We start from the raw sequence: 26,918 nt of genomic DNA, 5'->3' as shown, positions 1-26,918 counted from the left end.
TGCGGGCATGGTTGGAAATGTAGTGTGGCCAGGGTGTAGGCGGGCACAGGGCTCTAGAGGAAGGCCCTATGAGCAGCTGGCTGGATTGTCCGGGGGCTCCAGGCTGAGTCCCCTCCCCGACCTTGCACTGCTGCCCCAGAGAGCGCCAGGCCCCAGTGGTGCCCAGAGCTGGGACTGGATGGTCCAGGTAAGCAGCCTTCCCACATCCAGGTGGCACCCCTCCTCCTCCGAGAGTTCAGTCTAGCTGCTGACCCGGGGCCATGAAACCCCTCCTGGGGGTGGCCCATGGGACCTACTTCTCCCACCCTGGCCCGGCCTGCACCTGTCGCCCAGGAGCCCTGAGCTCCAGGACATGTGAGGACGGCCTGGGTCCTGGAGTCCCGACCTCCCAGCAGGCAGGCACTCACACTGGACAGGCCCACAGGAGTGCGGTGGAGCAGAAGGAGGGGCTGTGCCCCACTCCCTGCTTTCCTAGTAAGTAGGAAATAAAACATGTTTTCTCTCTCGAAAGGGACAGGCCACTCACCGGCTGTTTGCAAAATGCAAGTCCTTCCTTGAGGAGCCTCAGAAAAGCAGCCAGTGCCCCTCCACCTGCGCTGGTCTGGCTTCCCCTCCCCAGCCCAGGCCTCCCCCAGCGGCCCAGCTCTGGGAGGCACCAGCACCCCTTCAAACCTCCTCACAGGGACTCAGACCGCCACCAACAGGCAAGGTAGGTGCAGAACCAAGTCACAAAAAGCTACTTTAAAAAATAACATTCACTTTCCTTGATTAGAAAAGTAATACATATTCATTAAAGAAAACTTTTAAAAGAGACAAAGACGACTGAAAAATGGAAAAGCATCCATAATTCCACCTAAAGAGGGCCACTGGCAGCCTTCTTTCTTTTTTTAAAGGCATGTCTCCTTGCACCAGGAGGGCAAGGTAGGGAGTGGCTGCCCTCAGCTGTCTCCAAGCTTAGACACACTGTCAGGAGTGGCATTCCTGTCATGGATCAGGGTGGCATCTGGCCCACAAGCACGGGCTGAGTGAGGGGTGGGCAGGGCGGGACAGGGTGAGGGCTCTACACCCACCTGGCATCCGCCTCGCTGTAGTACTCCCTCGCCACAATGTCCTCAAATAGCTCCCCACCAGTGACCCTGCAGGAAAGCACACAGGAGTCAAGACTCTGGAGACCCGTCACCCCGTTCCCTCCATTATTGTCTCTACCATCTCCTCCCCCTCTGCCCCGGCACCTCTGCCCCACAGACACTGTCACCTAGGACTGGTGGCTTACTGAGCACTCATTCAAAGACGGTGCATTTAGCATTTTGTCCTTGCACCCCCTCCATGACAGGGGTGCTCAGCTCAGAGAACTGAGTGTTGATTGTCTCAGTGACCTGCCCGAAGAGTGGGCAGCTCAGGCGTTTGATCCAGGCCTCTGCCGTGGTGCTCCGGCCTTGAAATTCTAACTAGAGGCCTGAGAAGGTCCGAATCCCCTCCTCAAACACCCCAGGGCCAGAGATGTGCCCCCTGCCCCACACACAGAGCAGAGGGTCTGGCCTCCTTTATGGGCAGGGTCTCAAGGTGCCCAAAGTCCCACCTCCAGGAGGAGAGTGGGATCTCTGTCCACAGACGCTCTAGTTGTGTGTCAGTCCCTACGGTCAGGATGGGCCCCCTGGGTAGGAGCCACTGCCTAGAGGGCCTCTGGGAAGCCAGAAAGGGTCCAGGCTGTTCAGGGTCCCCTAGGCTGGGAAACATGGATGTGGAAGAAAAGGTGCAGAAAGCAGAGTCCAGGGAGGGACACGTGCACAGGGAAGCAGGGAGGAGCCACCCTGGGTCTACCCAGCCCCTCACTCAAACCCACCAGTTCTGCACCTGCAGGGAAACTCCGCCTAGAGCTTTCCCACCCTGAGGTGGTCCACAGCCTCCCTCTTGTGTCCTCACTCTGCCTTGCACTGCACCCTCCTCAGCTGCCCATGGGCTCTGGGCTCTGCATATGAACTTCAGTTCCCATTAATTTCTAAGGAGGCCTCAGTAGGGTCTGAACCACCACATCCTCGGGGGCCACAGAGGTCGGAGGAGAGGATGCCTCCTCAGCCCCCAGAAACACCAGCCAATTTCCTCTCGCTGGCCCCCCTCAGAGCCTCTCCCCATGCCTGCCTGCCTTGTGGGCCAAAAGGAACAAGAATCTCATGGGCACACACATATATACATGCACACTTGTGCACGCACTTACACAGTGCACGCATTCACATGTACAAGCGTGCACACACACACCATCCCCTCCCCTTGACTACTCCTGAGTCATACACCCACCTGTCAGCCACCAGAGTCCCTGGACAAGGCCACCTCCAGCTCGGTGGCCTCTACATTTCCTGGGAAGGGGGATAGCGAGCCTGCCACCTCTGAGGGGCCATGGGACAGAGTTTCAGGGTACAGCCTTGGCCTGGCAGCCCTGGACACCTGATTGGTGACTCTAAGCGGTGTCTTGTGGGACATGAGTACTGAGAGGTGGCCAAACCCTCACAGGGATAGCCCTAGCCTCTCTCGACTGAGGAACCTGAGTGGGCTGAGGACTTCTCAGGCCTCCATGCCCTATGGCCCGAGGCAGCTGTCCTTTAAGGGAGAGAGCGCCCTCCATGCCTCGTCACCATGGCAACAGCACCCAGTGGGGCTTTCCTGGCCCTGAGGCAGCCTGGAGGCCACCCAGGGCTGCCCAAATCCTATGGCCCCTGCCTGCGCCATGTCCCAAGCACCCTGTGTCCCCAGTGGCAGTGACTCACAGACAGCTAAATATAGCCCTGCTCAGGGGAGCTGTCAGGGAGCAGGGGGTGAGATCACCACTTCTAATTCCAGCAGGAAGTGAGAGGTGGCAGAGGCCCAGATGCCTTCTCACTCAGTCCCCACACATGTACAAACACACATGTACACACACTCCACAAACCACACGACACAACACGTACACACCATACAAATCACACAGACATACATGTACATGACCCACAAACCACACGTATGCATACTACACTCCACAAACTACACAACACAGACGTGTATGCACCACACTGGTCATGTCAGCACACACATGCACATGTATACACACACAAACCACACGTGCACACACTCCACAAACTGCACAACACACATGTACACACCCCACACATCACACACGCACATACATGTACACACCCCACAGATCACACATGCACCCAGGTACACACACATACACAGATATACCCTCTCAAATCACACGTGCACACGTTCATGCAGTCACTCACCTATGCTGACATCCACACGTGCACACTCATCAACATACACAAATGCACACATGCAACCATAGCCACACACATGCATTCTCACACACGCATGTGCATGCTCATGCCAGCCAGGTGCCCCAGTTCAGCTGTGGGGAGGACACCAAGGGAGAGAAGGGATGTAAGGCCAAGAACCTTTGCCTCAGGGCCCCCCCTCCTCTCCCCTTCATGTTCTGTCTGGAAGAGAGGGCCCAGCGCAGTGGCCCCAGCCTGTGGGACCGAGTAGCTGGCTGCTAAGCAGCCAGGGAGGAGCGGGAGGCTAGGCCAGGTGGCTGGGACTGTCCACCAGGGGCTGCGAAGGTCTTGGGTCCCACTCCAGGCCCGAAGCTGAGCACTTACAGATCGAAGACCAGGTAGTGGAACCCCTCCTCGGAGATGCTGTCATGCAGACGCACTGTGGGGACAGAAGAGACCGTGAGGGCTGGCAGCAGCTGGATGCCTCTGTGCAAGGGGGAGCCCGCCCCTCCAGGGCCTGGGGCTCCTACGGTGCGGGCGCGCAGCAAAGCTAGAGGGAGGCTGTGGGCCCTGAGGGCCAGTGGCCAGGGGAGTGTTCATGGGGCATCCGGGTATCCCCATGACGACGGGCTCACACACCAGGCCCCAGAAAGGAGCCATGGAGGAGCTTTGGGGAGAGAAGCACAGTGGGCTGAGGGTCAGGGGTCTCAGACAGAGACCACCCACCAAATGGGGCATCACTTCCAAAGGTTCAGACCCTGGGCTCAGATTCCAGACCCTGGGGGTCAGTAGATGGCCCTGTGACCAAGCACTCCCCCACCACGGCTTAACCACACTTCTTCTATCCCTAAGCCCAGAACCATGCCCACCTAGTCCTGTGACAATGGTGAGTGAGTGACAGCAAGGTGGGCTCCAGCACGGGAAGGCAGCCTCTCCCTGAGCAGGAGGTGCACACCCGAAACAGCAAACATTTCTGGGAATGGCTCATTCTGGACACGGCCCCCATGTGGCTGCAGTGGCCCCACGTGACCAAAGCCCTGGTCTGGTAGTGGCAAGGATGCCCAGGCCAGCGGCTCCCAAACCCGCTACCCTAAGAGGTGGAGACGTTTCCGGCTGGAGGGTAGGGCTTCAACGCAGAAGAGAAAAGCAGTCTCTGGAGTCTGGAAGGGACTGGCTGCCAACCACTGGGAGGGAGGTGGGACCCTGCTCTGCCCCCACAGGTGCCTCACCTATGTTGGAGTGCTTCAGAAGGCGACAGATTCGAGCCTCTCTCTCCAGCTTCTGGTGATCTGGGGACAGAAAGGGACATGGTGTCACCTCGTGTCCCAGCAGCCAGTCACTCCCCAGGCCTGCAGCCACCCAGACCACCATATGCTGGACCAGCTGCCATCTCTGAAGGTGGCTATCTGTGACATGGGCCTTGGGCAGGACCTCTGAGGGTGCAGGACCTGACCCCCCTCCACACACACACATTCACAACCAGAGGCCTGAGCCTGGTGGGTGTGTTTATGCAGCACTGGCAGGAGAAGGACTGGAGGTGACCGGGGTCCTAGCCCTGTGCCCACACCCCGATGCAGGACCTCCATTCCAGAGGCTGCCCCGCAAGGACCCAGCAACTTACCAGCCAGAAATTATAGATCTCACACAGAGGTGTCAGGAGAATTTAAAAGCTGATGGAAATTGTAATAGCAAAAAACTAAAAAAACACTTCCACTGACCAGAGAACACAGAAATAAATGTGGCTGCATCACACAACAGGACATGCCCGTCCACGCGTGTGCATCACCCCAACCCCAATGCAAGGCTGAGTGAGAAAAGCCACTCACAAAGAAAAAGCCAAATCGTGCTGTGTTCACACACACACTACTGCACACACACACAAATGCACGTGCACACACGCATACAAAACACACATGCACACATGCCACTGGGCGCGCACACACGTGCACACTCACATACCACTGTGCACACATGTGCAGGAACAGGCTGGATCAGGACACGCATACGTACTTGCAAACACACATGTCTTTCCTGAGTGGGGAAGTCACACCTGCAGACAGGAGTTGCTCGGGAAAGGAGGGGACACCTGGGGCATCAGCTGTCTCTCCCCCCTCCCAGGACAGGCACTCAAGCCTCCTGGAAATGCTAATAGCCCCTGCACAGCTCACCTGGCCGCCATCTGTCCCTGGCACCGGGAGGCTCCCTCACCTCCACACCCCACGCAGCAGACACTGGAAGCAGCCCAGCACCCCCACCAGGATGGACACACAGGCGGCAATGCCACAGAACACAGCCTGAGTACTGTTTTTCCAACACTAAACACAACTGTGGGGTGTGGGGACCTGCGCCCGGCACCAGCTTCAGGGTACCTGTCCTGACACCGCCTGCCCCTCCCCTGAAGGTGCACTGGGAGGAAGGGCTAGGGTGCAGGGTGGTAGGCTCACAGGGTGCTTTTTCCTTTCACAGTTTTTTTTAAACTATTCTGAACATTTTTTAAACTGAGAGAAGAGCTGCAAGGTCACGGAGTTCTCATGGACAGCACTTTTGTGTCTCTCTCCTTCCACACACACGTGCACACACATTTGCACACACGCACATGGTCCCCAGCCTTCCCCAGGTGTGTATTTTGTAAGAACAAGGACATTCTCAGTGCAGTTACCCCACATAGTAAACCCCATGAGGATATGACACTTGAATCCAACCTACAGTCCACATTCCAATTTTGTCAACTGTTCCAACAGTCAGTGTCATCACTGATTTCCCCCCATCGTGTGGGCGGCAGCTGAGACGCCCGCCTGTGTGTGGATGGGGTGGAGCTAGGCTGAGGTCAGGGAGAGCCGGGAAGGTAAGGGGGAGGTTCTCTTTGGAACACTGCCTGATTTCAGTCATAAATAAAAACCAGGAGCGAAATGCATGTGGGAGCCCATCTCTGAGAAGTAAATGACCTAAAGGCCTGTGTTATTACTAAAACCTGTTGCTGAGGGTGGGGCCCCATCCAGAAGGTCTCCACCTGCTTCTTCTTGTGTTTGGGGACATAACTTATTTGTGTGGGGCCAAGAAGAGGCACCTAGATGCCCTGCCCAGGCACCCGTGTCCACCCCACCACAGCAGGTCACTGGCCCTCCCGGCCACCACCTGTCTGCGTCAGGCACACGGTACCTGGCCAGGGCTCGGTGGCTCAGGACGCCATCGCCGCACCTGCGTACAAGACATCACCACGGTAACAGCGCTTCAGGCTGGGTGGCAGGATTATGAGTAATTTTATTTATTCTTTATATGTCTCCCCAACTTTGACAATGATCTTGTGCTACTTTTATAATTAGGCAACATGTTTGTTGTTTTGTAAAAATAGTTTGACCTTCATCCTGGCCAGTGCGGCTCAGTGGTTCAAGCGTCGGCAGGAGCACCAAAAGGTCTCCGGTTCGATTCCCGGTCAAGGGCACATACCTGGGTTGCAGCCTCGAGCCCCAGCCCTGGTCAGGGTGCCTTCGGAAGGCAACCAATGGATGTGTCTCTCTGGCATCTGTGTTTCTCTCTCCCTCCCTCCCTCCCTCCCTCTCTGAAAATCAATGGAAAAATATCCTCAGGTGAGAGTTAAAAACAAGGAGGAAAAGTGAGAGCTGCTGAGGGTGTCGGGAGATGGGGGAGGACAGCGTGGCCCTGCAGCGGGCACAGTCACAGTAGGGAAACTGAGGCACGAAGCAGCGCTCAGAGTCCTCCAGGGCTGGTGGCCTCCTTCATGGCCCCCAGTGACAGCCCCCCTGTGTCCTGACATCCCCCACCGTCCTGGCTCCCACCTGCCCCCTGGCTGTGGGGCTGGGGGAGAAAAGCCAGGGGGAGGTGGGCAGGAGGGACGTGGGTGGATGCCTGGCCTCTCGCCAGCCATCAGCAGCAGCAGCACTGTCACTGGCAAGAGGACATCTGAGAAGGGCTGGGCGGAAGCATGGGAGGGGGCTGCCAACCTCTCCCCCAGGCTCTGCCGGGAACACGCGCGGCCGAGTACCGGGTGTGAAATCCTACATGGGAAGGCCACACTGCCCGGCACCAGGGCTCTCTCTCCTCCCAGGGCATCTGCTGGACACCATGGACCCTGGGGCCAGGCGGAGAGGCCGTGCTCACTGGGAGACCCCTGCCTCTGCCAGCATGAGGGTTCTCCCCTCTGCCTCGGCTCCCAGCCTGCCAGAGGAGGGCAGGGACAGCACAGGGCTCTGCTGGGGCCCTGGCTGGGACACGGAGCCTGGGACATGTCGGGGCGCCAGCTGAGGTCATGGGCCCCCCTGGCTCTGGCCCAGGATGCCACACACAGAGCCCCCGGGGGGGGGGGAGGCCCATGCTCATGCTGACCACCTTGGGGCTGAGGGGGGCGAGCTCCCAGGTCCTGCCCAGTGTCCAGCTGCTGGCCCTGCTCTCCCCAGGTGAACCCGCTGCAGACCTCAGCCACCGCCTGCAGCTGGGGCAGCCGGCCCCCCGTGCGCAGGTCTCGGGTGGCCCTGGGGACACGGGACTCGGGCCCTGAAGGAGCCAAGCCGCCTGCGAGTGTTTCCAACGGGTGAAGGGTGTGGCCCTCGCCCACCGCCTGCGGTGGCCCCTGTCCTGCCAGCCCCGCCCCCGAGCCCGCGTGCTGAGCGCTGTGGGGGCAGCTCTTTGACTCACCCCCCGAAGGCCCCCGGCCCCGGGGCTGAGCGCGGGACCCCAGGCCGCTGGGCCAGACCCTGGGGGGCCGCCCTGGACCCTCACGCCCGCCCCGGAGCCCCCAGCCCCCCGCCTCCTCCCGCCCGCGGTCCCGCCCTGGGGCCTTAGGAGGAGGAGGGGCGGGGGGCAGGGGGAGGGGCGCGGGGGAGGGGACGCGGGGGAGGCGACGCGGGGGAGGGGGAGGGGACGCGGGGGAGGGGGAGGGGACGCGGGGAGGGGACGCGGGGGGAGGGGAGGGGAGGGGAGGGGAGGGGACGCGGGGGAGGGGACGCGGGGGAGGGGACGCGGGGGAGGGGGAGGGGACGCGAGGAGGGGACGCGGGGGGAGGGGAGGGGACGCGGGGGAGGGGACGCGGGGGGAGGGGAGGGGACGCGGGGAGGGGACGCGGGGGGAGGGGACGCGGGGGAGGGGACGCGGGGGGAGGGGAGGGGACGCGGGGGAGGGGACGCGGGGGGAGGGGAGGGGCGCCCGCGCGCATGCTCAGCCGCCCCGCAATGCGGCGCCTCCGCCTCGCTTAACCCAGTTCGCGGGATTCGCGGCGCCGCCGCCCCGCGTGGGGTCGTCTTCGTGGGTCGCGCGATGGGAAGCCGCGGGGGGGGCGGCGGGAGAGCCGGGCGGGCGGGGCGGGCTCGGCGCCCCCGCACCAGGAAGCCCCGCCCATCGCGCCCCCCGGGGCGCCCCAACAGGCCCTGGGAGAGGGTGGCCCCAGGCGACCAAAAAGGGGGCGGGGCTGAGCTGGGCGCTCGCCTGGAGTGAGAGGAGGCGCCCAGGGCTCACCCGGGAGGTTGGAGTTTCCCGGGGGGCTCGCCCCGCTGTGAGGCCCCCCGCACCGGTGAGCCCCCCTCCCCGCTGGATGCGCCCACACCCCAGGCTCTGCGCTGCGGCTGTGGGCTCCTGAGTGGCTGCTTCTGGGGGCTCGTGTCCTTGGCTCTGCGCCTCCGAGAGGCCAGGGGTCACCGAGGAGCGGGGGGCAGTGCTGCTGAGGGGCCGAGTCCCCTGCCCCGGCTGGGCCGCCCCTGGCCGCGGGTCAGCCCTGGCGCCTGCCCCCAGCACTCAGGCCCGGCTCACGGCCGCGGGGCGCCCTCAGGCAGCAGGATCGCCCCGAACAGCTGCACAGAGCCAGCAACGAGCTGCGGGGGGCAGCAGGAACCAGAAACGCTTAGAAAACCCATGTCCCCAATGATCTCCTCGCCCCCAGTCAATTAATTTTCCTCTAACTGCCTTTGTGAACAGGGGTTTAATAATCTCTAATTATTCAGCACATTCTCAGACTCTGAACGTCTCACAGTGCTCTATTAAGTATTAAATTTTACAAATCTAACTCTCACAGCCCCTGGCACAAGCTGGGGGCCATGGGCAGTGTCACGGCGAGCGCTGTCGGTGTGGGGCAGGCAGTTCTCTGTGTCCCCTCTACGTCCCCCCGCCTCCCAGGACACAGCTGGAGCAGGCCACTCTGCAGTGACTCCCTGGGCTGGGCACTGGTCCGGCCCATGCCACAGAGGCAGCCATGCTGGGAGCCCCAGCTTAGGACACTTTCTCCCCTGGGAGCAAGTCGGACCCTGTGGGACCCAGCGCAGGCTGCAGGTAGCCACCAGGCCTCGGAGGAGCAGCAAGCCCTCCCCTCCTGCCTCCTGCCCACTCTCAGGCTCCTGAACTTGGGCCTTCCAGGTGCCCAGGTGTCCAGTGACCAGGGGCCTCCCCTGCAGGAAACCCTTTTCCAGGTCCCCCTCCACCCAGCACCTGCCCAGCCCCACCCCTAGGAGACTGACTGACTCAAGCTTGGACTGCACAGCCGTGCGTCCAAATGCATCCACTCATTCAAAGCACCTGCCAGGCCTGGGCGGGGGGGGGGGGGGGGGGGGGGGGGGACACAGCACTAAGCCAGACAGATGAAGCACCTTCCCCGTAGGGCCTGCTGGTCTGATGGGAGATAGCCATAAAATAAAACAGGTGCTGGGGTCCCAGAGTCCCACTGGAGGCTTGGAGACACCCCTTTGAGGAAATACCATCAACAGTTCAGGTACAAAGTTTGGGAAAAGCATGTCCAAAGAGTACACCCTGGAGAGGAAAGAGCTGGAGGCAAAGGCCCTGGGGTGTGAAGAGCTGGAAGAGGCCAAGTGCCTGGGAGAGAGGGGAAGGGCAGGGCCATTGTGTCAGGCCAGCGAACGTCAGGTGTTTTCTAGTTGGCTCCTAAGGGCTTTAAGAAAAGGTGGCAGGTCACAGGGGAGGTACACAAGTAACTGACTGCATCTACCCCTCAAGGAGCAAGAATCAGTGGAGAAATGCCTGCAGGGTCTGGGGTTTCCAAGCTGAGTGAGAGCACCCAGGGCCGCTTCCTGGAAGAGGGGCCCAGAGGACTGGCCAGGACCTGGGAGCCAGGTGGAGAGGGGAGGTCTCAGGCAGCACCTCCCTTCTCTTTCCCTCACACTATGCTCCTTTAGTAGATACCAGCTTTATCCCTATGTTACCTCCAGGGAAACTGAGGTATAGGGTGGCTAAGTAACGTGGCCAGGTCCATGCACAGCAGAGTCTCGGCTGTGTGGAGACGAGACAGTTACTGGCTGACCCTCAGCACGGGGTGAGTCGGGGTCCTGAGACCCTCTCCTCACCCCTCCCACTGTTCCCTCAGCTAGGAAAGTCCCTGTGATGGGGGGGGGGTGTTGTTTCTGGAAACCTTTTCTGTTAGATAAACATGCGAAATGACAGGCAGTCTGGGCTCTGCTGTAAAACACAGGCAGGGAAGGGGTGGGGATGCCAGGGATAGAACAAAACTGGCCCAGAGCTGATAACTTTTGAAGACGGGGCTCATTCTATCATTTTCTCAATATTCAGAGACATTTGGAATTTTCCCTAGTAAGGAATTAAGCAGGAAAACAAAACACCCTCGACCTCAGCAGGGCCGAACAGGCAGAGGCCCCGGGTGCTGGCTGACACCCCTGCCCCCCTCCCAACCCAGGCTTCGCCCAACAAGGAAACAAAGGCCGGGAGCAGGGCACTGGGGGGGCGGGGGGACGGGACTCAGGCAACAGCAGGTTGTGGGTGAGGCAGGGCAGAAGAATGGTGGCCACATCTGGAAGCCCAGACTCCCCTGCTCTGACCCTCCGACTGGAAGAACACATTGACCATATAAACTGGGAATGTGGGGTTACTTTAGAGGAGCTATGTGATTTTGCAGAAATGGGTCCAGGTGTTTTTGGCTAGAATCTCACAAACTCCTATTCATCCTTCAAGACCCACCTCATGTCCTCCCTGTGGTCCCACTGGAAAGTGGGGTTGTGGTGCCCATTCAGATGCGTTTGTTCCTCACAGTGTCTACATGGATGAGCAAGAGGCTCCCTCATTAGTCTAGGGGACCTGTGATACGGGCTCTCGCCTGGGGCTAGGGGCAAGCCTATGGAATGAGACTGGGGTTGGAGGACCCGTGGGACCCCCCCACAGCACTGAGATGGGGACCCTGCACACCCATCCTGGGGATCCTGCCCTCCCTGCCAGCCCTCCATCTGTACGCCCATGTCACCTGCTCAGGGCAGCACCTCTGCCACACATGCCCCTGTCACAGCCACTCACCCCCATGTTCCGCCATGTCCCCACACATGGACACTGTCCAGCCCCACGAGGGCCATCACTCAGCAAGGGCTCAGGAGGTGCGGGCAGGTGAGGCCAGTTACCCAGGGCTGGCCCCGGCTGGCACCATGCTCAACCCTGCGGGCCCACTGAGTGCCCATGTGCAAGGACCAGAAGAGGCTGGTGAGGATCCGCAGCTCTCATGGCCCCTCAGCATTGCCCAGCACCCAAGTCCTTCACCCACAATTCACAGCAGGTGGCGTCAGAGGCCCGGCCACCAGGTCTCTGCCCCTCCTCACCCCCAAACCCTGGTGAAGGTGTGATCCCACAACTGAAGGTGGGGTCCCCGTCCCTCCTGCCCATTTAGGTCCCACGGCAGCCAGGACCCCACTTGCTCTGGCGCCCTGTGCCCAGCCCACAGCCCACCCTACCTCTGGCCGACAGCTTCTTGGTGTTGATGATCTTGGCTGCATACTCGTGGCCGGTGCAGAGCTTGACACAGCGTCGGACCACAGAGAACGCCCCCCTGGGAGTCAAATGGGGACAGGGACAGGGGCAGAGAGACAGAGACACAGAGAGAGAGCTAATTAATCTCCCCATGGACGCCCAGCACCCCACCATGAGGCCGGGCCTTGGGTACAGATCTGAAAAAGGAAAGGGCCCCCTCCCCAAACAGCTCCCACCCTCTACTCTGTGCCAGCCCAGTGGCCCTTCTCTGGCAGCTGACACAGCGCAGCCAGCCCCGGGTCCTTGTGCACCCCCTGGTGCTCTGTGCCAAGTCCGCAAGACCCAGTGAGGCTCAGCAAGTGCTCCCGTGGATGGAGGTAGGTGCAGCCACACAGGACTCACCAAGGAGGAACATCGGGTCATTAAGCTGCAAAGCCGGAGAAGCGGCCCTCCACCCTCTGCTGCCCCCACCTGCACTGCCCCCCACGTTTCCCACAGCAGAGGCCGCGAGTCCCACATGACAGGCCCACAGGTCAGTGCTTCTGAGGGAGCAGCAGGAGGGGGAGCCCCTGAGGGCCAAGAGAAGGAAAGGTGTGCAGGAAAGTGGGGTACGGCTGCAAAACCCACAGACACTGACCCTGGAGAGGAGGTGGGTTGCAGGAGGTGCAGGGTCCAGAGCCCAGACAGCTGGCAGACTGGGGCCCATCAGAAGGTCCTCCCCAGTACTCGACTTGTCACCACGGTCGGTTTAATTTTATTTCAGATCATTTCTAAGAACATTAGACCCATCACACGTGAGGCAGGGCTGGAGTAGGACACGTCTCGGGGAGGGTCCTAGTCCAGACAGGAGGCAGCCGGGGCTGTTCTGGCTCTGCCCTCCCTCCCCAGGACCCAGCAGGCACCGGCCCCCGTGGGATAGACTCCCCGCCACCCACACAGCCTGGCACCCACATGTGCCAAAGCCCAGGGCTCCAGGTGATAGAAAAGCTACGTGCTAAACAGGGAACACTTTTTGTTATAGTCCTTTTTGAGACAAAACTTCATTAAAATGTACTGGTCACTTCCTGGAAAAAAATAAATATTACAGTAAATCTAATTGACCGTTTTCTTAATGACCCAGGTCATTGTGAGCAACAGCTGTGCTTCACGCTGCATCTCCTCTATTTCCAAGTCAGTGAGTAACAGGTGGCAGCTGCTTGGGGGCCAGGGGTGGACCACACTATTCACCTGCGTCCTTGGACCTGGCTCCTATCCTGCTCCACTGCATCCCGGCGGCACCAAGCTGCACCCTCTGAGCCTCAGCTTCCCCGTCTCAGGAGCAGGCAGGGCCCCTGCCCTCTGCCCAGACAGCTTTGGTCTCACCCTCACCACCCTTGCCCGCGGCGGGTCCATGCACCCCTTCCCCTCAGGAGAGCTGAGAGGATCACATTTACGAGCCTGAGCTGCCACATGTGACACTCAGGCCCCCAAAGGGCGGGGACTCCCACACACGGCTCCACAGGCCTCCCTGGAGGGTCAGGGCTTCCTGGGCCAGAATCCGACCTCAGGCTGGCCTGACCCCCAGCTGGAAGTTCCAAACAGCCAGACTGCTTGTTGATGGGGAATGTGCAGCAGGTGGGCAAAGGTGCATGGGTCCCGGAGTAGGGAGGGACCCACACTGCCCTTCCCGGGGAGTAGGGGACAGTGGCCGGAAGCCTTGCTAGCACACAGCAGGGAGCGTAAATAAAACGACCAACGACCAAGAGCCAACAGCCAGATGGGCCGTCCCCGACAGACGGCTCTGCAGACCCCTGTCCAGGGCCGCCCGCTGCCCCACATCCCGGGGGCCTGCTCCCCCCAGGTCGGACCCTGCTTTTCTTCACGAGGACGGCCGGGTCTGGGATGGCACGCGTCCATGACAAGGCCAAGGGAGACACTGGAGGGAGCGTGGAAGGTGTAGGCGCAGCGCCAGGCATCCAGCAGGCAATTGACGGTGGACAAGGCTCTGCTCTTGGACACAGGCCTCCTCTCCCTAAGCCCCACCTGTCAGGTGTGGGGAGGGCACCTTCAGAAGCCCCTCTGGGGTGGGCTAGTCCTGCCCCTGCTGCTCCGTCTGAGCGAAAGTTTTGGAAAGAGCTGCCCCAACCCCTGTAGGTCTGACCCTGGGCATGGGCACACCGAGAACCTCCGAGGGGCCTCAGTGCACATCTGCCAAGGGACAGGAAGGGGAGTCTGGGGTGAGGATGGGCCAGCGGGGCCGCGATTACCTCCCAAGGCTTCCCTGGGGGGGGCGGCTGTGGGGAAGGGTGTCTCCCCTGGCAGCTGGGGGGCAGAGCATACACACAGGCTGGTGCAGAAGCACACAGTGGGGCCACGAGAGCAGCAGCACACGCAGGGGAGGCCAGCCCTGCACTGCCTGACCCTCCCATCGTCCGTGGATGGTGGCATGGCAGGTGGTGGCCAGCTGCAGGGTCAGGCAGGTCACCTGGAGTGAGGCCACCTGCACAGCTGTCGGGGAGGCTGGGGAGGTGCTCTGTGTGGGGTGAAGGGCAGAGCAGAGGGTGGGGACAAGGATCGGCTGGCAGGGGAGCCACTCAAACCTCCAGGCCACCCCACGATGCCCCACGTATGGCACCTTCTACTGAACTCACTTTTAAAGCATCTGAATAACGTGTTCAGGTCCTGGGCCTGGGCACCATGCGCGTTAGAGGGTTTTTACAGATGATACTTTTAAAAGGAAACATGAGTCCTCGCTGGCTGGAGGCTCACCTGGAGTCCTGGGGGACCTCGGCGCCCAAGCAGCCGAGAGCTCCTAGAAGCAGCACCCCATGGTGTGTCTGTGCAGAGTCCCCTCTTCCTAAGGACACGGTCATATTGGGGAAGGGCTCACCCTGGACCAGTCCCACCTCATCTCAACATCTGCAAAAATCGTCTCCAGGTAAGGTCACGTCCTGGGGTCCCAGGGAGTCAACATACAAATTCTGAGGAGACTCCATTCAACCCCTAACACATGCCGACCCTCACGGAGTCTGCCCTGTGTGTACCAGGGACTCTGCTCCCAATTACAGTCCTCAAGCATCAGCTCCACGGGTGTTAGCAGGTGTCAGGCCCATGGGGGTTCTGTAAGCAAATACGTTTGGGAACCAGTGAGTAAGATGGTGTCTTCCTTCCTTCTTTCTTGTAAATCCTCCCCCAAGGATATGCTTTTATTGATTTTAGAGAGAGAGGAAGGGGGAGAGAGAGAGAGAAACATGGATCGGTTGCCTTCTGCACATACCCTGACCGGGGATTGAACCTACAGCCTGGCTATGTACCCCAACCTGGAACTGAACCCATGACCTTTCGGTGCACAGGATGGTGCTTCAACCAGCTGAGCCCCACCAGCCAAGGCCTTCCTTCACTTTCTGACTGCAGGATTTCTCCGCGCCTTTAACATGGTCATCCGTGCCTTGAATTTGCAACTAGGGAGTCTGAGGTTAAGCCTTTCGCTAATTTGTTCAGCCACAGAAATCTCTATTCCAAAAAGTCTCATGAGGGCCTGGTGTGGGGCAGAAGGGACTTCTAGTCTAAGGCCTCAATACCGACCCTTCCTGAAACCCCATGGGACCCTCTGAAGACAGCAACAGACGTCCTCTGAGGATGAAGCCTCCAGCAAGAAACAAGTGGGGAAGGCAGAGAAATGCCACCCACAAGTGGGCCACGGGCCCCCCGAGGACACCTACCCCCAAAACACAAGAACGGCAGCCACTGCCCGTGGGCTCGTAGGCGCCTGTCAGAGGAAATCCCTGCAGAGCATCCTCCCCGCCCCTTTGAACAGGGCACCCACGCCCATCAGGAACCCCCCACCCAACCCCATGAGCTGTGACATCTGCCACTGTCCTCCCAGGTGAGCCAAGAGCACAAATTCGGAGCCATTTCCTTTACATTTCTGACAATGCTGGGAGCAGGCAGAACTCGGTGAGTGGAGGGAGGCGATTTCCAACCAAACAAGGCTCCTGACAGAATCACTGCACTCTAATGAGATTCAGGTGTAAATAACCACAGCACACAAGGCCGGCTGGCCCCACGTTTGAAAACCAATTAACAGAATCCATCACATCAACCGACTTAAAAGCAAAATCGCACGATCATATCAATTGATGCAGAAAAACCATTCAACAAAATCCAGCACCAAAAACTCTCAGCAAACGAGGCAGAGACGGGAAGTTTCCAGCGAGATAAAGAGCCTCGTATTAGTCAGCTCTGGCTGTCAAAACAAAACTTCACAGGCTGGGAGCTTAAAGAACAGAAATTCACTTTCTCACAGTTCTGGAGGCTAGAAGTCCAAGACTAAGGTCCGACAGAGTGGTTCCTGTGCGAGCTCTGCTCCTGTGACTTGTCTGTGGTCACCGCCTTGCCATGTGCTCACCTTTCCCGGGTGGTGCATGTGGAGACGGAGCAGGTGAGCTCTCTGGTCTCTTCCTAGGAGGACACTAACCCTATCTGGTTGGGGCCCCACCTTATGACCTCATTTAACCTTAATTATCTCCTAAAGATCACAGTCGCATTGGGGGGGGTAAGGTTTCCACTATATGAATTGGGGGAGAGGGGACAATTCAATTCATAGCAAGCGTCTACCAAAACACCTACAATTAACCTCACGCTTTTTGTGAGAAAGTAGAGGCTTTCCCTGTCGGGTCAGTAGTGAGGCCAGCACATCCCTCTCACCACTCCTCTCCAATACGTACTGGAAGTCCCTGCATCTGTCCATGGCCAGCTGCCCTCCACAGACGCCCGGCCAGGTGGCCCAGGGGGGCCAGCGAAGGCACACGGAGGCCGGCCAGGCAAGGCTCAGCCTCTGCGCTGGACGCTATCCCACGGGGCAGCCGCCGGGAGGGCCTCACTGCAGGGGCTCCGTTCTCCCTGGAGCAGGAGGTTCCACCAGGCGCTGCTCACACCTGCCTGGCTGGGGCAGTCCACCCGTCTACCTCGGACCGAGGCCACCTGGCCTGGGGACACTGATGTCACTTCCAGGCCACTGTGCTCTCAAGATGGCTCCCAGAGCTGAGCCCAGGGCTCGCAGAAGCAGGGCCAACCTGCCAGCACCCCTGTGTCCACCTGCACGCTCAGGGCTACCTGCATGGTGACAAACCCAGGTCCAGGCTCCACACCCGGAGGGAACCCAGCAAGGCTGGCTGCAGACCAATCCCAAAGCCACCTCGGAAGAAACAGAGAGCTGGGCTCACACCATTGCAGGAGCAGCTCCGTGAAAGAACTTCCCTCCCGGCCAGTCTGTGAGCAGGGCACCCCACAGAGTGACCTTCAAAGGCAGCTCTTCAAAGCCGGCTGCCCCACTCGTCGCAGTGCCAGGCAGTCACACAGCTCACAGGACAAGGGGGGCCACACCGGTGGGGGGACAGCCGCACTACCACACACAGGCCTCCGAACAGAGCAGGCCCGGCCCGGCCCGGCGGCCCAGACCACAGTAAATGTGTCTCAGAGTTCTAGGCTTTGTTTTGTTCTGTTTCAGGTCAGTCAGATCATCTGTCTCAGCTTTATTCCCGAGGAATGCAAACCCTGTGAGATCACCCACGGACGTGAGCACCACGGCAGGTCTCAGGGGAAACTCATGGGGTTTCCACAGAACCACAACACAGAGCCCAAGGGGCCCCAGAAAGTCATCCCCAACATTCCTGGGGAAACTAAACCAGAGAGGTTGCATGGTGGCCCTGGGCCACACAGCCCAGTGTTGAGACGTCGTGGCTGCTGAAGGAGACCACGTCACGCCCCAAGTCCACAGCAGCACCCCTTTATGGTGGCGAAAAAGTGGAAGCAGAGCAGTGTCCGCTGTGGGTGAGGGAGGTTCCTCCACGGGGGACAACGTGGCTGGGCCTTGAGGACATGATGGTAATGAAATAAACCAAACACAGCAGGACAGACACCGTGATCCCACGTATGGGAGGCCCCCAGAGGGGTCAGGTTCAGAGGCAGAGAGCAGAGGGCGGAGCAGGGGCTGGGGGGGGGGGGGTGTTAGTATTGATGGGGACAGACTGCCAGTTTGGAAGACGGGAGGTTCTGTACACGGTGGTGGTGTCAGTGGCACAACAGGACTGCATTTAACCCACTGAGCTGTGCACTTAACAGCGGCTAAGATGGCAGGTTTTATGTTAAATATATTTCACCACAATAAAAACATGTCCTGGACGTGGATGCAGCCGTATCTCTAGGAAATCATTAAGAAAGAGAGAAAGAAATTGGTACTTGTGAGGCTGTCTTCAAAATCAGGTTTTTTTAAAAAAGCTCCCTTGGTACCATGTGACAGATCAATTTTTAACCTCTACTGACAAACAAGAAAAATTTAAAGAAAAAAAGCCCTGGCTGGGCAGCTCAGAGAGGTGGTCAGAGCATCGCCCCCATGTGCCAACCTGGGCAGGGTACATGCAGGAAGCAACCAATGAACCCATAAATAAGGGGCCAACAGGGTGATGTTTCTCTCTTTTCCTTCCTCTCTCTCAAAACAATAAGTTAATACAATTTTTAATTTAAAGAAAAAAACCCCATCATCATAAACAGAAAGCCATGAACTCAGAGGATGAGCAGCTGCGACAAGCAGGCAGAGCCCCTGGCTGACTTTAAACAGAGCCCTGCAGGGGCTTCAACGCAGACTGCGCCCCAGCGGGGGCCCAGGCTGAACACCCCACATGCCAACATGCGCTGGCACAGAAGTCTCCAAGAGGCCAAGCCCCTGCCCACGGCGCAACGAGGTGATGCCCAGCAGTCGCCACACCAGCCCTGGGCCTGTCCTCAGGCACCACGAGTGACCACGCTGGGACGGCCGCAGCCAGAGCTGCGGACACTTTGCTAAACTCACTTCTCAGCAACTTGAACCCGGGGATCCAGGTGAGAGGTTTGTTTTTTTCTACATGGGTTTTATTTGTTTTTAAACATCTTTAGTGGAAGATAACTCACATACCAAACAATCCACCTACGTAAAGCACATAATCCAACGGTTTTTACTACATTCGTGTCCATCGCCACGATCAAGTACACATTTCATCAGTCCCAACACCGGGGCACATCTAGGTCACGCCCCACCGTGCCCACGGCGCCTCCTGTGCCGGGTGCTTCGTGTACACGGGACCGAGCAGGTGTGGCCTTTGTGACGGCCGCTTTCCCGAGCATCCTGCCTCCAATGTTCGCGGCACCGCGGCCTGAATCAGTGCTCAGCACCAGTTCTTTCTTTCAGCGCCTGAATGTATCCATTATGTGGATACAACAAGTATGTATCCATTGTGTGGATACAACGCGTCTTCTTTACCCCATTCATCAGTGGACGGACATTTGGGACGTTGCTACTTTTTTTCTTTTTAAATTTTTATTGACTGATTTTAGAGAGAAAGAAAGAGAGAGACAGAAACGTCGGCTTGCTGTTCCACCCGTTTATGCATTCACTGGTTGGCTTTTTTTTTTTTAAATCCTCACCCAAGGACATTTTTTCCATCACTTTTCAGAGTGGAAGGGAGAGAGGGGGAGAGAAGGGGAGAGAGGGAGGGAGAGAGAAACATCGATGTGAGAGAGACACATGGGTCGGTCACCTCCTGCACGCACCCCAACTGGGGCCAGGATGGATCCTGCGACCCAGGTACATGCCCTCGGCTGGAATCAAACCTGGGACCTTCTAGTCCGAGGGCTGACGCTCTGACCACTGAGCCAAACGGGCCGGGGCTCACTGGTTGACTCTTGTATGTGCCCTGACAGGGGGTCGAACCTGCAACCTTGGGGGTGTCAAGGGGATGCTCTGACCAACTGAGAGGACAGGTCCGGCCACTCAGGCCGTCTGAGGATCCCCGAGGCCGCCCCCTCCCTGCCAGGCTCCATGTCTCACGGGGTGAGTGCGCCAACGTGCTGGGAAGGAGCCCAGCCCACAAGGCCTACTGTGCGCCGGGCATGGCCCTGAGTCCTGGAGTTCAGTGTGGTCTGGGGGACAGAGAGGTGGGCCCCCCTCAGCTCCTCGAGGGAAACAGGCACCAACGTGGACACGCTGGACGCCCCGGGGGCATCGCGTCAGAAGACACGCCATTCCCGCCGCATCCTGACGGCCGCGGCCTGCTCAGCGTGTGGGTGGGGGCGGCTCTCACATCGGCTCCACGGACAGCGTGGCTCATGCTTCCTCCATAAATGTTCTCAAATCTTTGCCCGGCTAGTGCCAATCTGTTCCAGAATCAACAAAAGCTGGGATCTGACTTAGCAAAGAATCGCAACTCAATTACCAGGATCACTCTCACGGCAAAAAGAACTGTGTCCACCAGGATCCGCTAAGCAGGCTGGCGACCCTGGGCCCGGGAGACGGGCCCCCCGGACGCTGGGCAGCCGGCAACCACTCACATAGGCGCAGGTTTTCATTTTAAGCAGATCCTGATCTTTGTATGAATAAAATATACATTTCATGTATATGCCAATATGATCGTTTTTGGAAAACCTTGTGGATACATAATGCATTTTTATGTTTCTGCACTAACAAAGCGACTCGTGCCTTGAAAGATGCCTTAAAAATAATCAGATCAGTTCCATTTTTGTCAGAGAGAAAATTATTTTTTTAATCCTCTCCAAGAAGTGAGGATATTTTTTCACCCATTAACATCTTTTTTTAACCCTCACCTGAGGACATTTTCTCCATTGCTTTTTCAGAGGGAGTGGAGGGGGGAGAGACGTCGGTGTGACAGGCGCCTCGACCGGCTGCCTCCCGCACTCACCCGGACCTGGGGCCGGGATGGAGCCTGCAACCCACGTGCGTGCCCTTGGCCACCATCGAACCCAGGACCCTTCAGTCCGGAGGCTGACGCTCTAACCACTGAGCCAAACCAGCCGGGGCTCCCCTACTGATTTTCAGAGAGAGTGTAGGGAGTGGGGAGGGGGGGAGAGAGAAACGTCGACGGGAGAGACACAGCCGCTGGTTGTGTCCCGCAGGAGCCCCGGCGGGGGCCACGGATCGAACCTGCAACCCAGGTACGTGCCCTTGACCGGGAATCAAACCCTCGACCCTCTGGTGCACAGGCCGACGCTCTAACCACTGAGCAACACTGGCCAAGGCAGAAAATTAAATTTTTGAAAGTATATTTGAAATCTCCAGAAAGGCCAGTCTCTTGCCTTGGACCAGGTGGCCTCAGGGAGCAGACACTGTGCCCGCCACCTCCGCCTGCTCTGTCCTGTAGAGCACTTAGATTCTGGACGGCTCCCTGTGGACACGTAAGGGAATCATCTCTGTTAAAAAAATAAAAAAAAGACAAACAATCCGACATTGCCTGTCTCTCCCCCCAGCTCTCGGGAGAGGCTCCAAACCACATCAGAGAGAAATACGTTCCTGGCCAAGAACAAAGGCCCACAGTGGCTGGAGCTCCACAGTCGTGCCCTCCTGGTGATCCTGGGAGCCCCTCTTCAAACACAGGGGCCTCTCATCCCTCCATCATGCTTGTCAGAGGACAGGCCCCCATTTTTGGCTTTTAAATATGGACACCCCCCCATACACACACATCCCTGCTTCTGAGAGAGCTGGCAGGCTCGGGGCTGTAAGGAAAGACTGTCATGGAGCGAGCACGAGAAAGGGCTGGGGGCCAGCACATCGAGAATCACGTATACGGGGGTTCCACCTGCCTTTTTAAAATCCCTACAGTGACATTGGCCAGGGTCCTCTCGGGACCAGGAAACCCTGCATGTCAGAGTCACCTTTATGGCACATACGTGTGAATTGCCTTTTTTTTTTTTTTGTACAAGACAATATTGTCCTTTTGTTTAAGTAATAAAATTTCAAGCCTTGCTGTTCCCAAATGGGGGCAGAGTGATGGTTGTCATGGAGAGACAGGGAGAGGGAGCCATGGGACGGCGCCTCGTGTTGGGAACGCATCAGACAGCAGGACCAACAGCCCGCGAAGGACAGTGAGGGCCGAGGAGCCGAGGGTCAGAGCAGACCACAAGCAGCCAAGAGTCAGCCAGGGGAACGGCAACATTTTTTTTAACAATTTTTTTTTTAATTTTTTAAATTGATTTTAGAGAGAGAGGGAGAGAGAGAGAAACATCAATGATGAGAGAGAAACATCGATCACCTGCCTCCTGCACGCCCCCTACTGGGGATCGAGACCACAACCCGGGCCTGTGCCCTGCCCGGGACTCGAACCCTGACCTCCTGGTGCAGAGGTCGACACTCAACCCCTGAGCCACGCTGGCCACGCAACAGCATTTTTAAAGCACAGAACCGAGTAAGGTCCTGAGCTCCCGAGAGAAGCAGACGGTGAGTTCCAGAGTCCACGGCCTGCATGCGAACCCCGCCCTGTGTGACCTGGGCCCTGGACAGAGGCCCCTGGCTCAGTCTCCTCTCCCACAAACTGGCCGTGACTGCAGGATGGGACACTAAGGCGATAAGCACCGTTTCACTGCTGGCGACTGTCACAAGAGCAGAAAGAGTGCAGGTAGCAAGCACAAGCTATATTCTTAGCTCTCAGCAAAGTAGGTTATGGTATAAAAATACCGCTCAGTAGTAACCAAACGAGCATCACCTTCATGTGCACCCTGCCGCAGAGTCAGCGTGTGCGAGCTCTGTCTCAAAGCCTCCTTCCCGAGTCGGGGCCCCAGCGCCCAGCCCCTCATCCATCCTCGGGAGCAGGAGCAGGCCCCCAAAACCCCACCTTTTTGTAGGGCTGCCTGGGGTATCAGATGGTGCCAGGTACTCAGGGAAGACAAAGTGGGGTCTGGGACATGCCAAGCAGCGGGGGAGTGAGCTGTGTGGCCATTGGGGGCAGAAGGAACAGCACAAGCAAAGGCCCTGAGGCAGGAGTGCTGCTGGGCAGGAGGAAGCAAACACCACAGTTCCTCCTCCACCCAAACCCTCTCTTCCCAGTTTCAGAGCTCAGAGACCAGCACCCGTCTGTCCTGAGTGTTGGGAGTTTATCTGTTAATCGCCTAGCCGGCCAGTGGTTAGTTAGGAGTACAAGGGCTGCCTCGGCAAGGGGTCACCCCACAGGGCAGACACTGGATGGAGTCAAGGGCACACCAAGGTCAGCTCTGGCCTGGACTGGAGGTCAGGTCTCCTGGCTGCTGGGGCAAGTCACCCACCTTCCCACAGCATCATCTCTGTTAAACGCTGTGGGGTGAGGGGGGGTGAGAGGGCTTCTGGTTAACTAATTAAATAAAATCACAGGTTCAAAGTGACATGCTCCTTAGAGGTTGTCACGGCAGGTCCATGAACCCCTGAGTTATGTTCAAAACCTCATGGGAGCTGCTTTCCTCTGGGAGAGCACCTGTATTTTGAAGGAGACACCCCTGAAGTGGAAGGCTCAGGAGCTGGGGCACAAGCACCTCTTCTGACCCAACAAAGAGGGGGGTTAGAGAAAGGGCACAGAGAGGGCACAGCCCCGCCGGTGGCCCCACTGCCAGGGACACACCCTGGGGAAACCTGCAGGCCTGTGCCCTGCAGACCCACCACGGGGTTGGAGAGGGGACAACCTCAAGGGACCCAGACCGCCACCAGTGGCGGGACAACGGGCTCACACCAGGGTCGCTGCGCACGAGCGGCAGTCAGAGGTCACAATGTGCCACCACACAGTGCCCACGACGCTCAACTGAGGCCAAACACGAGTTTCAGGATTTTTATGCAAAGCTCCAAGAACGCACACGAAGAATCCTATACGTTAGTAACCGGCACCGACATCTGTGTGTGAATGAGCCAGAAAGGGTCTGGAAGGAACAAAGCCACGAGCAGGGCAGCTGCCGGAGGGACAGGGGCTCACCTTTATCTGTGAGCAACAAAAAACCAAAAACTTAAAGCCAAAATGATATAAGAGGAACAGTATCCAATTCTGGGTGGAAGAGATACAAGTGTTTATTACTCCTGAAGTTTTCTCTGTTTTAAAAACCACGCTGCTGGCTGGTCAGTGCTGGCCCAGCATCTCACTGCCCGCTCTGTGGCTGTCTGGGGACCCCGCTAGAGGTGGTTCCTAACCCAGGACCTGGACCAAGTCGGGCTGGTGTCCAGCTGGACAAGGGAGGGCAGAGCCCCAGAAAACAGCTCCTTTTGGCCTTCAAACCTCACTACCCAGGCCCCCAGGGGACAATCCGGAGCAGAAGCAGCAGTTGCGGGGGGCGGGTTGGGTAGAGAAGGGGAGGGGGCAGGAGGCAGAAGCTGTGGCCACGTCACGAGGGCAGCTGTGGGCCTGTGGCCTGGCCCTTCCTGGGCAGAGGGCTCAGCCTGACTGGTGCCAGGGGCTGCAGCTTTAAATAAACTTGGACGCATCCACCTGGGCCAGGAAGTAACACCAACTGTGCCTCCGGCAGGCCAGGCACTGTCAACAACCGGCCAACATGGCCACTGTGGACCCCAGCTCTTGGCTCACCCTACACTGGTCTGGCCTCCTCCCTGCCCAGGATGCCACGGCGGAGCTGCGACAGGCCCCTCAGCAGTCCTCACTGGACCAGGCCCCTAGGGGGGCTCCAAAAAAGGGTGCTGGGCAGAAAGGAACCCTCCTGGTCCCTGGGTGTTTCTCCCCCAGGCCCCTGGCCCCCTCCATGGCTGGGCTTCCCCACCGGCTCAGCCCGTCCCTGGGCACTGCTGCATGGGCATTGGCTGCTCACGTCCCTGCGGATGGGGTAGGAGCCCAGCTTGCACTGCAGGGTCTGCCACCCCCTCTCCGTTCCTGAGGGCGGCCCCAAGGACCTCCACTCCCCAGCGTGGGGTGGGTGGCATGGAGCATGGTAACCAGCCACTGCTGGAGCCACAGGCCAGGGGTGGGGGGCCACCCTACACAGTCATGGACCCAGAGAGATCCACAGAAAAGTGAGGGGGGTCTGAGGAGCTTCAGGTTGAGGAAGCAGGGTGCACCTCCTGCCCCAGCCGCCCTCTGCCCCATCTGAGGACCCTCAGCCCAGGCCTGCCTCACAGGCCTGGGGCCAGGGGCCTGCGGAGGGCACAGGGGGAAGGCTGACCCTCCCCTTCCCTCTGCTCTGCTCTCCAGGTCCACCTGCCTTGCGACGGGGCACCCAACCAGCCCCCACCGAGGGAAGGGAGTCTGGGTCCCCAGGGCCTGGCCTTGCCCCCACCAGGGGTTCCCTCGCCACCCCTCAGCCCCCAGGCCGGGGCATCCTCCAGCACACGCAGGGTGCGCGGGGATTCCCACACCCCGCACTCCTCCCGGCTGGGCACCCACGGTCATCAGTGGTCAGCGTCGCGCCCCAGCACCAGGATCCCTACCGACGCGTTTCAGGACGAGCGGACGGGGCTCCGACCCGGGCGCGTGAGGGGAGGGCGGCGGGCACGGGGAGGGAGCGCGGGCGCGCCAGGCTGGGCGGCCGCCCTGGCACAGCGACGCCCGGGCACCGGCCGCCCGGGGCTCCGGTCAGCGACCCTCTCGGCGGAGCCCGGGCGAGGCCCACGGCTCCTGTTGGCGGGCAGAGCCGGGGCCACCTGTTCCCGCGCCTCCTACCTGAGCCGAGCCCTGGAGGCCCGTCCCTCCCGCACCGCCCAGCGGCTCCGGAGCGCAGCCCCCTCCCGCGGTGACCCTGAAACCAGCCTCACCCCTTCCTTTCCAGCCCAGCGACCTGACCCGCCAACCTCCCCGACCTCGGCGCCCCGCGCGCCAGGCTCCCCCTCCAGAAGGATCGGGGCGGGGGGGACCCTCAGAGCCCAGATTGCCCGGGGCACCCTCGGCGGAGCCTGTTCCCACGCTGCCCGAGACGCACCGCCCCCCCACGGATGGAGCCGCGCGCCCGAGCAGGCGCTGAGCGGGTCTTGCCGCCCCCGCAGCCGGCCGCCCGGTGGGGGAGGGACAGCGGGGCCCACGCGGGGACGACCCTCGGGCCGGGGCTGCCCGCACCCCGCGCTCCAGGCCCCCGCGCCCCCGCGCGCCCCTCCTCTCTGACCTCCCGCCGCCAAATGCGTCACGTCTGCCGGGCGCTCAGAGCCACCTGCTGCCGCCCCCGCCGCGCCGCCCGGGCGCCCGGAGCCTGGAGCCTGGAGCCTGGAGCCCGGGCAGCCGGCCGGCGCTGCGCTGGGCAGGGCCACGCGGGGCCGGGCCCGGGGTCGGGGCCGCGCGGCCGTGCTCTCCGGGCCGGAGCCGGGAGGAGCGGGGGCGCGCGGGCCGCAGAGCGCCCGGGCCGGCGCGCGGAGGGGCCGGGGCCGGGGGCCCGGGGGCCCGGGGTCCCGGGGCCCGGCCCTGCCCGCGCGCGCGGCTCTTACTTGCCAATATCCTCGTAGAGCTGGTACTCGTCGGTGAAGCGGGTGCAGGGCACCGTGGTGGCCATGGCGGCAGGACGGCCTGGCGTGCGCTCCCCTGCGCTCGGGCGGCGGCGACTCCGGCTCCCGCTCGCGGGCACGGCGGCGACACGGGCGCGGGCGCGGGCGACACCTCGGCTCGCGGCGCCGGGCGGGGGCCGGGCTGGGCTGCGAGCGCCCGCGAGATCTGCGCGCTCGGGGCTCGCCAGGAGCGCGCCGCACACCTACGCGCGGGGAGCGCGGGAGCCGCTGCCGCCGCCGCGCCCGCCCCCCGCCGCCCTGCGCCGGCCCCGCGCCCAAGCCCGCGCCTCGCACACGCACCCGCGCGCTGCACACGCGCCCAGCCTGTACCCCTGCACGCGGGCCCGCGCCCGCCCTGCACACGCACCCACTTCTGCGCCCTGCGCAGGGGCCTGCGCCCGCACCCGCTCCCCACACGCACCTGCACACGCGCCCCCGTCTCCTGTGCACAGGTCCGCGCTCTTCCCATGCGCGGGGCTCAGGCCCTCACACCCAGGCTGGCGGCCTCTCTGCTCCCTGCTGGGGACCCCCCTGCGCGCAGACACAAAGTGAGCCCTCTCTTCCCTGAAGGCCCGCCTTGCCCCAGACTGCACATGGGGGCAGGGACAGGGGTATCACCCTCCACAGGATTCATTCCTGCCCCCAAGGAGGAGATGCTATTGGCCCCTCCACGCACACAGTCCAGTCCCCACCCCCTCCGCAGAGCTGTTCAGGAGCCTCCCAGACCAGGA

The 26,918-nt window shown here is 60.2% G+C and overlaps 1 protein-coding gene across 11 annotated transcripts in view; it reads right to left on the bottom strand.

The window, feature by feature from the left end:
• The window catches only part of CAMK2B (calcium/calmodulin dependent protein kinase II beta), a 50,790-nt gene extending 24,595 nt beyond the window's left edge, over positions 1–26,195 (bottom strand). For all 11 annotated transcript variants that reach the window (XM_087821457.1, XM_087821454.1, XM_087821455.1 and 8 more), the window contains exons 1-5: positions 26,131–26,195; positions 11,936–12,030; positions 4,478–4,537; positions 3,633–3,687; positions 1,071–1,136 (exon numbers count right to left, since the gene is read on the bottom strand). In XM_087821457.1, the coding sequence (XP_087677583.1) occupies positions 1,071–1,136; positions 3,633–3,687; positions 4,478–4,537; positions 11,936–12,030; positions 26,131–26,195 (341 nt within the window). The remainder of the gene's footprint in view (positions 1–1,070; positions 1,137–3,632; positions 3,688–4,477; positions 4,538–11,935; positions 12,031–26,130) is intronic.
• Positions 26,196–26,918: the final 723 nt, after the last annotated feature.

The sequence above is a fragment of the Miniopterus natalensis genome, chromosome 10 (genome assembly GCF_054644295.1).
Source record: "Miniopterus natalensis isolate mMinNat1 chromosome 10, mMinNat1.hap1, whole genome shotgun sequence".
Lineage (NCBI taxonomy): Eukaryota > Metazoa > Chordata > Mammalia > Chiroptera > Miniopteridae > Miniopterus > Miniopterus natalensis.
The sequence above is the reverse complement of the archived record's forward strand: the minus strand, read 5'-3'. Positions and strand labels throughout refer to the sequence as shown.